General features: G+C 34.8%; 1 protein-coding gene across 6 annotated transcripts in view; it reads right to left on the bottom strand.

The window, feature by feature from the left end:
- Positions 1-18,378, bottom strand: part of VPS8 (VPS8 subunit of CORVET complex) — a 315,789-nt gene that overhangs the window by 179,908 nt on the left and 117,503 nt on the right. For all 6 annotated transcript variants that reach the window (XM_079921327.1, XM_079921325.1, XM_079921329.1 and 3 more), the window contains 4 exons: positions 16,138-16,184; positions 6,688-6,910; positions 3,454-3,543; positions 772-823 (listed from right to left, as the gene is read on the bottom strand). In XM_079921327.1, coding sequence (XP_079777453.1) covers positions 772-823; positions 3,454-3,543; positions 6,688-6,910; positions 16,138-16,184 — 412 coding nt within the window. The remainder of the gene's footprint in view (positions 1-771; positions 824-3,453; positions 3,544-6,687; positions 6,911-16,137; positions 16,185-18,378) is intronic.

The following is an 18,378-nucleotide window of genomic DNA, read 5'->3' as shown; positions in this document are numbered from 1 at the left end:
ACATATGCCCATACAGAAACTTACTCATAGCTAGGGGTCAGCGATGGAGGATAAGGACAACATAAGGACACCTGTGGTGATGAAACTGTTCTGTATCGTGACTTTATCAATGCGAATATCTGGTTGTGAATGTCTGGATGTGCTTTAGGTTTGCAAGATGTTATCACTGAGGGAAAATGGGTAAAGAGTATACTGGATCTCTTGTGTCATTTCATACAACTGCATGTGAATCTATAATTTCCTCATAATAAAAAGTTTAATTAAAAACATAACAAAACTCATTCGCAAACATAACAGCATTACTTATAATAACTCCAATCCAGAAGCAACTCGAATGTCCTTCAACTGGTTAACAGATAAACAAATAACAGTACATCCAACCCATGGAATACCATTAAGCAATTAAAGGGAACAAAATAATATATGCAACAACATGGATGAATTTAAAAAACATTAAGCTAAGTGAAAGAAATAAAACACCAAGATTAAGATTACATAGTGTATGATTCTACTTACATGAATAGCAGTAAAGGAAAGTAGATCAGTGATTGCCTGAAGATGGGACTGTGGGGAAAGGTTAGAGTACAAGGGACAGGAGCAAACTTTTTAGTGTGAAGGAACTATATTGCTCCTTCTAAAATTTGATTATGGTGGTGGTTACATGATCATGTACGATTATCAAAGTTCACACTGTACGCATAAAATTGGTGAATTTTGTTATTTAAATAATATTTTTAAAGAGAAAAAAATTAAGGCTTATAAAATTAATACCTGTTAGCGTCTTTCCTGCATTCAAAGGAGGTGCAATGACTCTGAAAAGTTTCTGCATAAAAATTAATAGGAAAACAACATCATCTTAAAAAAATATTTTAAAAAATAATCTAAATCTTATGCTATTAATCACCTTTCTCTGATTGAATTAGTCATTTGCTATTAAGATTAAATATAAAAAACTCTTAATGTGGACATGAACTGTTTTCGTAGGATCACTGGGAAATCATTATTGTTCTATTCCTCACTGAAAGAAACCATTTAATAAATACCAGTTAGAAGAAGGTCCTTGTTGAGATCATTATTTCTAATATAAGATATCCTTAGGTTCCTAAAAATGCTTTATTCTTTAAAAAATAGTAAGTAAGTCAAGGGATTAATAGCCCACCAAAAGGGTAAGATTACTTTAAGCTGAAAACATGTGAACAGTCAGCAGCCATAGAAACAAACACCTAAATGTAAGCAGAGCCCCTGAAAACACAAGATTAATGGCAAAACTATGTTGGCCTTCCTGGGAGGGAGTTTCCTATTTAGGAGAAGATTGACCCTTAGCACTGGGAGGTGGTGCAAAGCCAGCTGTGCATTAGCAACAAAAAGCTCAATAAAACTATTCATATTTTCCAAGGAAAACCTAAATCCCTCCCTCACACCCCAAATTTCGTTAAACTGGTATATAAACCTTTACTTCTCTGGTTGTTCAGTGATTTACTCATTTCTGCGTGCTCCCAGTACAACTGTGAATAAACCTTGTCTTTTCTCCTGTTGTCAGTTCATTCGCAGCTCTCTCCCCACCATTCGGGTTTCAGGTGGTAGAGGAAAAGTTGTTCCTCCCAACACAAGGCACTCAGAAGCAGCCAAAACTAGAACTAAAGATTTCAGAAACTATGGTAGTCATCTCAAGTATGATGACACGGTCTTTCATTCTAGAAAATCTAGAAAATTTCAAAAGGCACTACAGTTCCTCTTTTTTTTAAATTTTTATTTTATATTGGAGTATAGTTGATTTACAACGTTGTGTTAGTTTCAGGTGTACAGCAAAAAGATTTAGTTATATATATATATATATATATATATATATATATATATATATATATATATATATATATATATATATATATTCTTTTTCAGATTCTTTTAATTTGGACCTTAAACTGAAATGACTAAATGTGGACATGAACTGTTTTAGTAGGATCACTGGTAAATCACTGTGATTTTCAGTTTAAATCTCTTTAAACTGAAATAGCTAAACTTTAAACACTGAACAGTGATCTCTTTTATAGGCAGAGAATTATAAAAGAGCAATCACAGGATGCATCTAACTTCCCACTGCTAAAATCTCCAAATGACTATTTAATAACAAATACCAAGCTCCTGCTGAAAGTCATTAACTTGAAAACTACTCAACACAAAACAAGACGACGTCAATAGAAAAGTGTTCCATCTGAGATGCATAGCTATAAATGCAAACCAGATTTTGAGGAATAAAAAATCCACACAAAACAAAAACTTCAAAAGCAACAATAACAAAAACCTCACAACCATTTTCATCAACATAGAATGCACCAAATTAGAATCTGTTTTCACAGATTATTTGGAGAGAAACTAGAAACTGCATTAATTCTTCCTAATTGTGGTTTAATAGTGGGATGGAGAACATTTTTGCATGCGTGCAGGTCATGGACCTCATTGAAGAGTCAGCTAAGAGGTGTACAAATGTTAAAAATACTTATCTGAAATAGACAGTCAAGGTCAAAACCAGTGGGGAGGGCTGTGGCGCTCATTTGGAAAATGACCAAGAGACAAGAAGTAGAGCCAAAACTGAAGGAGTTATGAATTAGAGGGAGATTCACCTACCAAGCTAAATATATTTAAAGAAGACTGAAATATCATAGAATGACTGCTGACTTAATACTGGAGATGGTTTTGGATGTCCATTAAATATGCAAAAAAGTTGAGTGGATGCCTTCAGGAGAAGCCTGGGTCTTCTGATCCAGGTAATGAAGTCACTGTAATAAAGCAATGGGCTAGCAGGGCACGACATGCACCCACAATCCATAACCCATAATTCTGTCTATAAATTTAAGGGAAATAACACGATGAAGATGGGTTTGATTCTTTTTAAAATAAGCCCAAATGCTTTTTAGATGCTCTCTTCTAATGGTAAGGAGAATAAGAAATTATAATGAATGCTATAAAATTCTGAAATAGGAAAAGCAACAAATTAGCAATTGGCAAATCATGACCTCCCACCATTTTCAGGACCTTCCCCTAGAAGAATATATCTACAAAATAATATTACTCAATAGTACCATTACCCTATACAGTAAATATATATAATGAATTTCTTATACCTTTTGGAAAAGCTATAATAATATCAAAACTTTTTAGAAAAAATCTTAAAGTCTAATGGGCTTTTAATTTTATCTATCTGGGCTTTTAATTTTATCTATCATTCCCTGGGATTTAAATACCTACTTTTGCAGATAAAAAAGAAAGCAATAGTAGAAGGTATAAAACTAAAGACTATCTAAAGTCCTAAACAACAATGGGTGCAAGTCTAATAAATCTACAAGAAATTTTAAAGTGATTGGATGAAAACAAACTATTCAAAGCAAATGGAGAGAAGGGAAAAAACATTAATAGACAGTATTAAATATGCATATAAGTTAGAACGTATCTTACCTCCATTGGACTAATAAATTCATTCATGCCTCTGTTGTAGACATAAATCATAGCATCGTATAGCCGATTTTCCCAACACATGAGAACTACCTGTAAAAAGGAAAAGTTACTTGGTTCACACAATTGAGCAAATCTCACCAATTACTTTCCTCAAAGCTTTAAGAATGGGGAAGATCTTAAATTCTCTTTCCTAATTTTTCTTATTCCTTCTCTGAAAAAAACTGAAATGGAAGTACTCAAACACAGTGCCAAGGGTAAGAGCTGTTGTAGGTTCAATGTTACTTTCAACAGTACAATAGCTACTTTTAAACATCCTCCAATGTCTGATTTTATTTCTCCTCTATCCTCCCCCTTTCCATATCCATCTTACCTTTGGTCACTAGTTCTACAAATATTTACTGAACATCTATATTCAGGTCCTCTCCTAGGCACTGGGGATAAAGTGATAGGTAAGACAAACCCAGAACTATTCTCTACCCTGACAGAACTTCCATTCATCCTGGACACTCACCAAAAGAAGGGGCACAAAATAGTGCGTGAATTATGACTTGGGTAAGATACTCAATTACACAAATAGTTCATTTACAAATGTGGTAAGTCTATAAAGGAACTTGACTTGGTCTGGAGTATTCAGAAGGTCATCCCTGAGGGAGCAATATTTAAGTTAGGACCTAATGGATACATGTATGTGAGCCAAAAGCCGATGTGGAAACTAGGGGCTCTGCAGGCAGAAGGAGCAGTAAGGATGAGGAATAGAGATGACTTAAGTATAGAGTACCCTATATACTGTTCCTACGAGAGCTATATTATACTACTGAGTGACAGGAGAAGACCGAAGTGGAAGAGTAGAGGTCAACAAAGGATAATGATAAGGAATAGCCAAAGGGAAAACAAACTACTAGTCTGAGGGAAAATGGAAGTGAGGTGTCATGGGAGAGTCCTTCTAGACAACGCATGTTCTGGGACCTCTTCTCTTTTCTCACTTTCTGCCCTCTCAGCCAGTGCCATGATCATACATCTCTTTACAGCTTCAGCCCTAACCTCTCCTCTGACCGATATATCCAACCATTGACTTGATATCTTCACCTAATGTCTAGTAGCTATCAAAATAAAATGGCAAAATACAACTCCTGATTTTGTCTCCCAAACTTAGACCTACCCCAGTCTTCCAATCTTCTTAAAGGAATCACTATCCACCTTGTTTTTCAAGCCAAAAAATTAGGCAACAGCCTTAAATTCTCTCTTTCCACACCTTTAGGTCCAATTCATCAGCAAATCAGTTCTACCTCCAAAATGTATCCAAAGTCAGGCCATCTCCCTCCATCTCACCATTATCATCTCTGGCCAGGACTACCTCCTGGACCAGCTCTTAACCAATCTCCTTGCTTCTTCTGTACTTGGCCCCCACCCCTCATTCTGTTATCTATAGGCAAATCAGAGTGATCTCACTTAAAACCTTTTAATGATTTCCCATAGCACTCAGAATAAAAAGGAAAAATCTGTACCTTGCCCTGAAAGGGCTACCTCTCTTTCAACCAAGCTCTGTTTGCCTTTTATCTGTAACTTTTAGCACCCAACACATATCTTCTTTTTTTTTTTTTTTTTTGCATTAGCTGTTGTTTTTACCTGTAACAATCTTCTCCTCCAAGATTTTTGCCCTACTGATTCCTTCTTGTCATTCAGATTCCAGATTTGATCAGACTCAGTGTTACTTTCTTGGTTTTCTATAACTGACCCATCTAAGATAGCCTCTCATTCTCTCTTTATCATACTGCCTGTTTGACTTTTAACATACTTGTTTTCGATATTTCTGGCTTGTTTACTTGTTTGTCTGTTTATTGTCAAACTTTTTTTTGCTAATGTAAGCCTTATGATAAGCCTTGTCCACCAGGGTCACTAAAGCATTGGAGGTCATTACAGACTCTAGTGAAAGTAAAGCTGAAGAATTATTAGGATGTGAATGAAATGGAAGAAGCAACCTAGAGAATGCTTTCAAGAAATGTGGGAAAGAAAGAGGGAAAGGGGTGGAGGAAGGAAAGAAGGAAGAAAGGAGGGAGGGAGGGAGGGATCTGGCTGCAAGTGGGAAATGTGATATGGCAGTAGCCAAAGGGGAAGGAGGGGAAGGCTTGATACGGAGAGAAGGGAATCTGATGGGGAGATTGGTTTAAACTGTTGTTTTAACATGAAAAAGAGCAGAGAATATTTACCTAGTGTTGGAGAAAAAGCTAAAAATGTTGGAAGGAGAAGAAATTATAAATTTCTCTTATATCAGTGATAGGTAAATAAAGCTAGATTGATAACATGCTCTCACATCATCAGACCTATTGTCAGACATGAAGATTACGCCAAATTACCCACATGACAGAAAGGCATATGTAAAGAGGACCTGGCCTTTGCAAACTTACAGCCATTCATAAAGAGCTTCCATGAAGAAAACAATAAACATTTTCCAAACCCTTCATTTCCATGTGATTGTGCACATTAAAAACAAACAAAAAACGGTCCTTCTAAGTTTGTAAGCCACCGTACTTTAGTTCAATAGGGCTCAGCACCTTGGTACCTTTGTGCCTTTGCTCAGCATTAGGACTGAAGAGTTAAATGAAGAGTTAAGAGTGAAGTGTCTTAGGTCAGATACATATTGCTCCTCAATTAAGGACTTAAAACTTATTGTGGAGACCTCAGATATACTGGAGGTATATTATCAATGAGCTGGCTGATCATGCTAAGATGTCCTAAAGTGTGCTTCTTATACTATGCTCTGCATTTCAAAACTTAATGTATGAAAGTTATCAACTCTGAACATATAAACTAGCTTTTCAAAAAAAATGGCATCATACACTTAAAAGTATTCTATTTTTCACGTGGAAGTGCTTATAGTTGAAATTCACTTGCAGGATGAAAATTGTAGCAGTGAACAAACAAACTGGTGAAGAAGGATAGGCCAATAAGCATTTGCTGAGCAACTACCAAATATAAACCCTGTGCTAAGAGCTCTGGGGGATGTCAAGGAAACTGAAGACTACTGGCTTACAGGAGTTCCTAATCTAGCTTTAAGTAAAGAGCACTCCTAAGAAATATATTGACAAATATAAGTTTATGAGACCTCTTACCAAAAAGTGCTAAAAAATAATTAGGGTTGATGAAAGACAAAGTAAGGCCCGATGAGTCAGATAAATATATTCAATAAAGGAATGATGTTTATTCCATAAATTAGTAGACTGCCTATAAACTCACCTGCTGAATGTCTAGGCTGGTGATATCCATATGTACAATGAGGGCTTCCACATTTTCCATCAATTTTTTATCTTGGAAATGAACAATCAAGTCTTTCATTACCTGGGGTGTGATCCCCACCAATTTATCACTTAAAATATATGGTTCAAGGCACTCCAAAAACACTCCTTTGGCCACTGAATTCTCACTTAATTTGTCATACACCTGGCTAAATAAAAGATCCCTGCAACGAATGGGGAAAAATACTTTTAGGAACATTCCAAACACCCATTAAATTCAGTCTACTAAGTATATCTCATCTTTTTCCTATTTCAACTTACGTGCAAGTTTATTAAAAATAGTAACAATATTTGCAAAGAGCTTTATATTTTGAAAAATCTCTTATATATACTATCTTAATTCACCCAATACTTTTTACAAATAAAAAATGTTGAATAAGTTAAATTTGCTGAAAATCAGTTAGCTAACAAGTGATAGATTCAGAACTGCATCAGCCTTCTGACCTAAACCCTGTGCTGAATCCATTATGGCACACTGCTGCTGAAAGACAACATCGATATGGGAGCAGGTAGTACGGAGACTATGATGAAGTAAAAAAAAAAATTAAATGGACTATTCACAATTTATCCTTTCCTCTTTCCCGGTATCTAAATACTCCCATCTGATCTGCAAGGCCAATCTGCTTCTTTATCTAGTTCTTGCCCCTTGCTTCCCAAAGGGTTTAGGTAGTGATTATTGATGGGAGAGGAAGAAGAAAATGTTCAATGTTTTAAAAATATGTCTGAAAACTATTTTATTGCAGAAACAAAAAAAACTGTAATTAATCAAATGCTACCACACTCAATAACTGTGTTTTATTTATTTTGTATTTCTTTTGCAAAGAGTCCAGAAATAATTTTAGAGTTCTATTCACCATAGACATAATCTGAATTTTGTTTTCACCCAATATTATATAAGCATTGTCCTAAGCTGCTACTTAACTCTTTAAAATTACTATTTTGTCTAAACACAATGTTTCAATATGCTGAAACATCAGAATTTATTTAACTATTCCTGTAATGTATCACTTATTTCCACTATTTCACTATTATGAGTGAGGCCAAAATGAACATCTACATATATAGTCTTTCCATTTGGAGGCTTAATTCCTTAGTCATTCCACTTTTAGAAATTTATTTAAAGTCAAAAGATACAAAAAATTTTGTGGCACTTAAAATGTATTACTAAATTACCTTCAAAAATCATCATAGCACCAATTTACACAGCCATCAGTAATGTATAATTTCAACAGTTTCAACAGACAATTGTCTTTAGTTTTTTCCCATATAGTTTAATATATAAATTAAACAACATCATTGTTTTCAATTCTTTGATGACTGGCAAAATTAAATGTTTTCCATGTTTCCATTTATACAGTGTATTGACTTATATCATTCACTGATTCTTTAATTCTTTTTTCAAATACAAAAACTGTGCTAATTCTACTTACCTGTTAGGATTGACTGATTATTTATTTGCTAAATGTATAATCCCTATATATGTGCATCATGTCAATTGTGAAAAGTGGTAGATGGTTCATCCACAGGTGTGATCTTTCATGACAAGTTCCACAAAAAGGACAAGGAAGACTCTGAAAGCAATGGGATGGGGTCTTGCCTCATCTGAAGTCCTGGAAGGGGGACCAATGATAAACGGACTGGCTACAACTGCATAGAACCCCATGTTGCTTTTCAATAAACAGTATTTGCAATATCCTGGGGGGAAATCCATATCCAGTTATTTTTTTCTCATATCCACAAGTGTAATTCTTGCATCATTTTCCCCCTTGCTTTATATTTATCAGAGTATTTTTCATGTTAGTTTCACTGTAATCAACAGTCCCTTACTTTTTTTTTTTTTTTTTTTTTGCGGTACGCGGGCCTCTCACTGTTGTGGCCTCTCCCGTTGCGGAGCACAGGCTCCGGATGCGCAGGCTCCAGATGCGCAGGCTCCGGATGCGCAGGCTCAGCGGCCATGGCTCACGGACCCAGCCGCTCCGCGGCATGTGGGATCTTCCCGGACCGGGGCACGAACCCGTGTCGCCTGCATCGGCAGGCAGACTCTCAACCACTGCGCCACCAGGGAAGCCTGACAGTCCATTACATTTTTGTGATTACCAATTAGTAGCCAAACAAAAGGAACTGAGATTAATGAAGCCTTACTGTAAGAAAGATAAAATAAGAGTAACAAAGTAACTCTTATGAACTTAAAGAAAATGTCATATTTGCTAGCCCTTGCACCCTGTAATGTGTTGTTAAAAACAACATGCTAGGAAAGATAATTATATATTTCAGTTCAGCACAAAAAGCCCTGGGGAGGAAAACTAAAGAGCTACAAATTCAGTAAAGAAAGCATAAAAGTTGACAAACAAGGCACTCCTGTGACAAACTACAGCATGCAATGCGGGTAAGATTAATGGCAAAACTATATGCTTCTTTCTTAACCAGTAAGAGGCTATAATAAAGAAGCAAGAAAAATATAACTCAGCAACTCCTATGTGCATCTCTACCTTAAAATAAAAATAAAACAAAATTTTAAGACATGTTCTCGTCATTCTGGGAAAATATTTATTAGATCAACAGAGAAGGAGGGAAAAAGAAAAGTACATACAAAAAAACAAGGTTTTGGCTCTTGTGTTTCTTTCTGTACTTAGGCATTATACTCCAGGGTGCTGACTTTGTTTCCTGGAACGGCTAATGTCAAAATTGATGTTTATCGCTTCAAGCTTAGCCTCCTTATAACCAGTATAATAGAAAAATCCATTCTGAATAAGAGGGCCAACAAAAAGGTCTTCTACATAACTTCACTTTATATTAATACTCATATTAAAGACATTATTCGGAGTTTATCATACATAACTTCAAATTGATAGAAAAAATGACCAAATTTACTTTTTGCACTATCAATTTTACAATTAGAAAATGTGAAGAACTCAGCTTTGATTATGAGATAATTACAAATTCAGAGACTGTCTGAAGGGAGCAAGAGCATCAATCCTAACACTTGCCTGTACACTAAATATAAAACCAGAACCAAATAAACAACCCCCCACTACATATAAGTGGGATTTAATAAATCCAAAGTTGATTTCGGCTGGCCTCTTTATTTATAAAATTAAAAACAAAGTTCAAAAGAATAGATACATGTAAATACATATGAAAAGATGTAAATACACCTGAAACTAACACAACATTTTTAATCACCTGAACTCCAATATAAAATAAAAAGTTAAAAAAAAAAAAAAAGGGCTCCATATGACCTGGAAAATATGACCTATACAGACAATCCACTTTTTTTTTTTTTTACCAAATTTCACTCATTTAATTAAAATTTATTGAGAACCTGTTACATGTCTGGCTACTATCATAGATGCTGAATTGTGTGCAAAATGCAAGTTATTTCACTGCTCAAAAAAAAAAAGTTCAAATGATCTTCAAGAAATTATGTTCAAAATACTCTGTTTCCTGATACAAGTATCAGTTTGTAAATATTTCCTTTAAAAAGACATGGCTTAATTAAACTCTGTGAATATACTGAAAACTACCATACTCTTTAAAATGGTGAATTTTATGGTACGTGAATTATATCTCAACATAGCAGTTAGATAAAATAAAAAGGCATGGCCCCATTTTTCACCTAGCTTTGATGTTTAGAATTTTAACTTGCAGTTACCAAGAAAATGATGAGAAAACTCAAAACATTAAGTTCCTCAACCATGGCTGATAATTAAAATCTTTCTGTTTCGCAAATAATAATCCTGATGTTAAACAAGGTTAAACAAATACTCTGGCTATCAAAAGGCCACTTCAGGCTCACTTTAGATTTAAGAGAAATATTTTTGGTTCAGATTTTATATATAATTCAAGTTACCTGAATAATGCCTTCTTTTTGGATATCTGCTTACAGTGATATAAGCTTGAAGTGGTCAAGATCATCTACATACAGCACCTATTTTGTTTTATAATGGCTTTGAGATACAATTCACACATAATAACATAGCATTTATTTAAGCACTTATTTTTAAACAATGTTCAAAATTATGATTATAGTTCAAGTAAACTCTGGACCTATTTTCAAAATAAACTGAAATTATGGCTACTGTTGTATAAGCAAAATGACAAATCATTAAATATCCTACAAAAACCCTTGAGATATTTTATACCTTTTTCTAGTACTGAAAAAATATATATGCATTGTCAAATTGAAATGAAATTGTGTGAGCAGAGACCAAATTATGAAAATAAAGGTAGATCTTCAGAAACAGAATTTCCTATCATTTCTGATTTTAAAAGATTCACAGAAAGATAATAAAGCCAAATTTTAACCAAAAAAGATGTCCATTACACACTGATCAGTATGCCCTACAGAGAAAAAGCAGTGTGGTTCCTGCCGCAGTAAAAAGGATTTTACATTATAAAAGAATTCTTACATATGAATAGAAATACATATATATCCTAGTAATATAATATTACTGCTGGGTATGAAATTCTATAACTTATGATACAGAGGTAACAGTGATCATAGTATAATAATGGTTGTGGTATTGAGTTAAAATTAATTTCAGAGTATGTACTGTGTTTATAATTTAACCCTCATAAGAGACAGTATAATATACGAAAATAAGACGACTGACTATAAAACCAATGTACTCAATCAGAAAATATTAATATAAAAGGTATCTGGAGGCCAGTATTGAGTGTCTAAGTGACCACCCTAGAAGTGGAAGAAGTTACTTGAAATTGGCTGAGTACTAGATTATGTTTTGTTTGTTTGTTTTAGTTGTTTGCTATTTAATGTAATTACTGATATATTTTTAAATTTATCATTTATTTTTTCTCCTTGTCTTAACTATTCTTAATTCCTTTTGCTCCTTTTGACTTTTTTAAATTGTATTTTTAATCATGACACCATTTATTACCTTGTTAGTTATATATGTTTTTACTATTATATACTAAGTATGGGTTTAGAGATTACAATCTGCATCTTCAAATTATTAAATTATAATATAAATTAATAAATTTACCACCTTCTAGACAGTGCAAGGACTTTAGAACATTTTAACCTTATTTATTACCCTTTTCTCCAATTATGTAGTATTGTTTTCATATATTTTTCTCTTCATTTTTCTTCATGTTTTATTCAATCCTCACACATATTGATTATATTCTAGATTCACTTGCCCACATATTAGCTTTTCCACCTCAATCATTTTCCTTTTATCTAAAGAACAACTTTTGTTATTTTTTTAGTGCAGGTCTGCTAATGATGAATTCTCTCAGTTTATGTTTCTTAGAATATATTTCTATATCATTTTCAAAAGGTATTTTTGTTGTATATAGAATTCTATATTAATAGATGTTTTCTTTCTGTCCTTTCACAATTCTGTTGTCTTTGGTTCCATTATTTCTGTTTAGAAGTAAGCTGTAAGGTTAATTGTTACCATTTTGAAGGGTTTTTTTTCTTTCATAATGACATTAAAGTTTTTTTGTCTTTAGTTTTCAGCAGTTTAACCATGATGAACCTACATGTGTTCTAATTCAGCATTATTCTTAGGGTGTAGCTCTTCACAGCTCAATCAAAAGCCTGGAGTATTCAGCGCCCCTCTTCTTGTGTGATCCTTGAACTCAACTGCAGCAACATCACGAATTGCTCTAAAGTTTTGCTCAGCTTCTCAACCCCTCAGCTGCCATTTTTCAGAGTTGGCAATTATCTCAACAGGAAGAGCCAGCTTCTGTGCCTCTCTCCTCTGCCTGGATCTTGGTACCACAGATCCTCATCCCCTTGGTAGCTCTCCGACGCTTTCATATAAATTTTGTTAACAAATTATCCAGATTTCCCAGCTGTCCTCATTGCCATTGCTAGAAGCAGAACTCCTATGTAAGACGCTCAGTGCAGTATGCAATGCTATGCCACTGTCACTCTTAGTATAGTCAAACTCATAGGTGTAGGCTTGTTATGATTTGTTCTGTTGTGCACCAAGAGTTTTCTTTCTGATAATTTCTGTCTTCCTTTAATTCAGGAAAATTATTAGCCATGATCTCTAGTCTTTAATTTTGGAACAATGGTCAGGTATATGTTGAAGCTTCTTTTCTATTCTCCTCTCATATTTTCTAAGTTTTTATCTTTGTTTATGCTCTACATTTTGTTCCAGGTAAATCTTTTTCTTTTAAGACAGTATCTGTGTTATGCACAATCTGAGCATTCTTAAAAGCAATCTCAACATCACAAATATTTTGAAAATTTGGGAATGTAGAAGAGAAGATTCTAGATGCAAATAGAACCAATTGTCAAAGAAATGGCATAAAGAGAGTGTCCAGCTTAGGGAGAAAGATCATACCGGAATTAAGTTACATAATTTTTAAATCCCTCTGCTTCAATTGAGTCTAGGGAATTGATCATTTTTAATCTTATTATCTATGGAAACTCTAAGAAAAATTTTAACTCTATTTTTAAGTGTGATTACACTGAAGTATTTAAGAAACACAGAATTTTTATATCTAATAAATCTTTAATCATTGCACGTTTGCAATGGAAGGAAATTGAAAGATGACCTAGACACAAAGAATCAAAGTTGATCAAATGGCCTATTTGACCTCTTTACTCATAAGCTCAGGCCCATATATAGAATCTTAACATTATGATGAAAAAGAAAAGCCAGTATGATGAGAAGTAAGCAAGCACAAGAGCACAGAATCTAGAACACAAAAGGGAACATGTGACCCAATGCCTAGTTCCACAGCCTCAAACTTTCTTACACTGCTGAGGACACTACCCTGTCCCTTCTGCCCCTACTGGAACCCAGAGAGTAGAAGAAGTGGGGAAAGAGACCAGGAGGGGAAAGAGAGTAAGAACACACATGTTGGAACTTCTCCTATGCAGAAGCAGGATCTAGTACAATCTGGTCTTCAGCCTTCAGAAACAGTTAAGAGAGAAGGAAGCCATACTATTTGCACTATGGTCCAGGAAAAATATCCAATCCTGGATCTAGGAGTACGTGTGTATGACTGGATGAAGGAAGGAGAAAAGGACCAAGAAGAGCTCAGAAAAGGACCCTTGAGATCTCCCTTCCCCTTGGCAGTCAGGGATATACTATGACTGCTGGTATTTCTGAGACCTCCAAAACAAATACTGTACTCATTTCAGACACAGCCCAGAAAAAAACATGCTAAGGAGTCAGGAAAAATTAAAGGAAAGAAAGAAACTGATAAAAATGAAGAAATAATAAATAGATTCTAATTTGGTGATAATCTAGACTACATCTTGTCTCCTATGTTGGATGCTCTGATTTAATAAAGAAATTACTTCATTCTCAGCCAGTCAATAGATTAAATAAAGTTGGAAATATTTCCTTTTCAAGTCATATAAGAAAAGAAAAACTTATCCCTGGAACATTTTGGGGAATAACATAAAATATTTCTGAAAGAAAAAACCCCCTTTTTTTTTTTCTTTTTCCCTATATAATCCATCTTACAACTGCTCGGGTCATTTCAACTTTATCTCACTGTGAGAGTATTCAAGATTTCAAGTTAATGATCACAAGTCACCCTGCAAACCAAGAGGCAGAATTACTTCATTAATTCAACCATCAGGCTACTCTGTGCCAGGTACCATTTAGGTAGAAATAATCTGTTTTATAAAGATATGCTTTCTTACTCTAAATAAAATTTAATCTCTTAGATATTTTATTTTATCTCATTTATATTATCTCAACTTGAAGATTTAGGTTGGTCCCAGCATTTATTAGTATTAGAAATATCACTACATCTCAATTTCCTTAACTTTACCTCTCTTACACTGTAATTATGAGGATTAAATGAAATAAAATATGTAAAACTGATCCATAAACTATTGAGGCTGCTTTAAAAAATATAAGACAAATAACAAGGAAGTGTAAGTGTAAAACATGAGCTGAAGAGAAAACTAAGTTAAGAACTAGGGTGAGGTTAGTATATCATGGCTCTTAGCTCCCCAGGAAACAATAATTAGCTCTACAATTCCCTGTCCATCAGCTAAAAGTGAGTTAGCTGTTCAGAAGATGCAAAAGTATTTCTGGTACTAACACCTGAGAGAAATTTCTTCCTTGGGCCCTCATAAAGAAGACAATGTTGGGGCTTCCCTGGTGGCGCAGTGGTTGAGAGTCCACCTGGCGATGCAGGGGACATGGGTTCGTGCCCCGGTCCGGGAAGATCCCACATGCCGCGGAGCGGCTGGGCCCGTGAGCCATGGCCGCTGAGCCTGCGCATCCGGAGCCTGTGCTCCGCAACGGGAGAGGCAACCACAGTGAGAGGCCCGCGTACCGCAAAAAAAAAAAAAAAGAAGACAATGTGTAACATAAAACCATGTTTTCAACAACATCCCAACCATGAAGACAACATATTTCACTGGATAATTACATGTAACACTATAGCTAAAACACTGGAATGCATCTGAGCCCTAAGTAAACAGAAGCTAGAGCTCTTTGTGATTTAATTGAAGGTCTGACATAGCAAATAAGTGCCCTCTTGATAACCTTCACTGATACTTTCTAAGTATGATCCAACCTTATATGATTTAGGCAACCTGAATAGACATAAATTCAGGAGTCAAGACAGTGTTGTAGAGGGTTTGGGGAGTATCTGCACTGGATCCTCACAGCTGTTCACCACTGAAAAAGAGATACGATCTGGTAGTTACGAGCAAGAACCCAAGAGCTTGGCTGCCTGCATTAGAATCCGACCTTTGCTCCTCAAAAAAAGTGTAAGCAAGTTTTGGCAAGTTACTTCATCACATACTGCCTCTTGAACCTCCTATGTAAAATGAAGACAACAATAATACCTACCTCACTGTTATAAAAATTAAATAAGTTGTTATAAAAAAATAGATAAATTAAAGTGCTTAGAACAATACCTGGCATGTAGGAAGCTAACTATTATTGTAAGTGTGAAAAATTACGAACTAGCACAGGTTGGTTAATTTATGTAGTTACTATTTAAATGAACAGACCCTAATCAAGAGTTTATTTACAGTGATTTCCTTTAAATGAAGAGGCTCTTAAAAAAGAAGCACAATAAATCTTTCCTTTTTTGAGTGGTATGAAATATTGTGTTTTAGTGATGGTTCATAAAAGAGCATATATATATATAATGCATGAATCATACACTTTTAAGATCTTTAAGTGATTAAGTATTGCTCTTTTGCTATGTTCTTCACCTCCACATAAATACACAGATGATAAATCTATATTGGACAAGTTAATTTTATTAGGTAAATGGACTGAAAATTCTTAAAGAATCAAATTTCTGTAAATTCATTTTTTAAAATAACCTACTGAGTCAAATTCATAGAATTCATAGTAGTAAATTATTGCTATAATAGAAGCAAGAGGCAACTTGGACTCAAAATAATTGAACCTGACAGGCAATGTATACTCACTTTCGCTGCAGCAGAAGGCAGTAATCAACTATGATGGGCACCATATCCTGTAGAGAAACCGTAAAGAAAGCATCAGCACCACATCTCTGTCCAATGGCCCCCTGGTTAGACACAACACATAATGAAAGTAGTCTGCTTCAGATACTGTTAGATTGTTGGGAGAATATAACTTTGTACCATACTCTTGGTAAGCAATTTGGCACTCTGTGTCAAAAGCCTTAAAAATGTGAAAACACTTTTACCCAGTAATTCTATCTGGAAATTTATCCTAAATACATTTAGTAAGAAAAAAATTTAATGCATTAAGGTATTCACTGCAGCTCTATAATAGAAGAAAGAGGAGAAGGAGGGGGAAGGGAGGAAGACATTGAAATTAAATACACAACATGGGAAAACAGTTAAGTAAATTTGCTATTTAAATATTATGTAGATATTACAAGTTTATAAAGAGTTTACAGCATTATAAGAAACATTACGTGAAAAATATGTATTTATCTCACAACTTTGTAAAGAAAATATATCAAATTGATAATATAATATAGTTGGTCCCATTGGTGGCTCAGGTGATTAAGGTTGTCCATATTTTGTCACAATCCTCCAAACCAGCTATTTTAAGGTTGATTAATTTCTCAGTTTCATAACATTTTGACTGTTTTAAATTCATCATGTATAGACTCATATCAAACGAATGGCAACCCGTAATTTTGGCCTTTTTCAAGAGAAACACTTTGAGGGAGGAGCAGTAGCTTATTATGACTAGAACTTGTCAAGTACCCAAGCATTAGATTTCAGCAGTACTCTTTCATTTTCTGCTAGCTGAAGAGCAATGGTTTCCTTTTAAAAATCCTGGAAGGCTTAGGTTCTGGGCAGAAGAATATCCCATCAGGAGGGAGAAGACATTATGTGAAAGAGAATACCACATGCTAACACTTCTTTGACAAAAAGAACAAAACCTGAGGAACCACTATTATCTGAGAGAGAAGTAAGCAGAAGGACCTATAATCCTAAAAGGCTAACCCTGCCCATCCATTCTGCTTCCTTTATTTATCAATATTCCTCATGACTACATTTATAATCTTACTTAGGTACTTCAAAAACAGGAACTAAATCCATAGATTTGAAAAGTCTCAACCCTGAATGAGAATACATATAGAGGGACAAATAATCTGCAGAGAAAAAACCTAGAAATACTGAGGAAATTTAACAAACACTCTTTAAAATACACAGCTGAGCTCCCCAAAAACTAGGGGCAATACCCAGGGTTTAAAATTGAAAAAGGAACTGCAAACTAAAGCAATAAGCCCTGAGACTGTCCTATAAATTTGTTGTTCATATAAGAGCTTGGGTTTTAATGCCAGAAACAAACTGAAGCCTTAATTCTTGCAACATAAGGAAGTAAAGCAAAGATCCTCCTAAAAACAGGATTCTTGAAAGGTGTCTCCTTAGTGAAAGGCAATTAGAAAAAACAAAAAAACCTGCCTATATGCATAGGAAGCTAACAAGAAAGGTTGTCTGTCTCTGCCTGGACTCAGTGGGGATAAATCTGCACTCTCCAAGAATCTATAATCAAGATGCTGCCCACAGGTGGATTTGGGATTTGAATTTACACTATCTCCTTAGTATGGGAATAATCAGGTCAAGAAATTAACACAAAAGGTGATCCTTAAAAAAGGATACTCCTGGAGCACTTGAAAGAAAAAAATTCCAGAAACAGTGTTTAACAGTTAACAGTGCTTAACAGTGCTTTGCTTAACAGGCAAAATAAGACCTCCTGATAAAGCCCCCAAAAGATGTGCCCAAAATAAAAAAGTTTAAAGCACCTCATGAAATAACATACCGTAAGTTAATGTCAGCAGAAACTACAAACAGCAGGGGCGACCCCGAAAACTTCAAATATTATAATTATCAGGGAGAAATTATTAAAGTATATTTAGAATTATTAAAGGCATAAAATAAGGAATTAAGTGCCTATCCTAGCAGTAAGTACTAAGGATATACTATAGGGATAATGGAGAGTGTAACCATCAGATTAATACATGTAGACAAATCACTCTGTTGATTCTATGATGGGAGGATCTGGAAAACCAAGACTGAAGATAGGTGGCTAGTATAGTAGTCCAAGATGGAAACAGGAGGCCAAACTAGGGTAGTGAGAGTAGGCATAAAAAACAGCAGATAGAATCAAGCACTGTTTATAAAGTAAAACTGTAGAGGTTGGTGACAGATTGGTTATGAGTTGGA

Source organism: Stenella coeruleoalba (assembly GCF_951394435.1).
Source record: "Stenella coeruleoalba genome assembly, chromosome: 5".
In the NCBI taxonomy this organism is placed as follows: domain Eukaryota; kingdom Metazoa; phylum Chordata; class Mammalia; order Artiodactyla; family Delphinidae; genus Stenella; species Stenella coeruleoalba.
The sequence above is the reverse complement of the archived record's forward strand: the minus strand, read 5'-3'. Positions and strand labels throughout refer to the sequence as shown.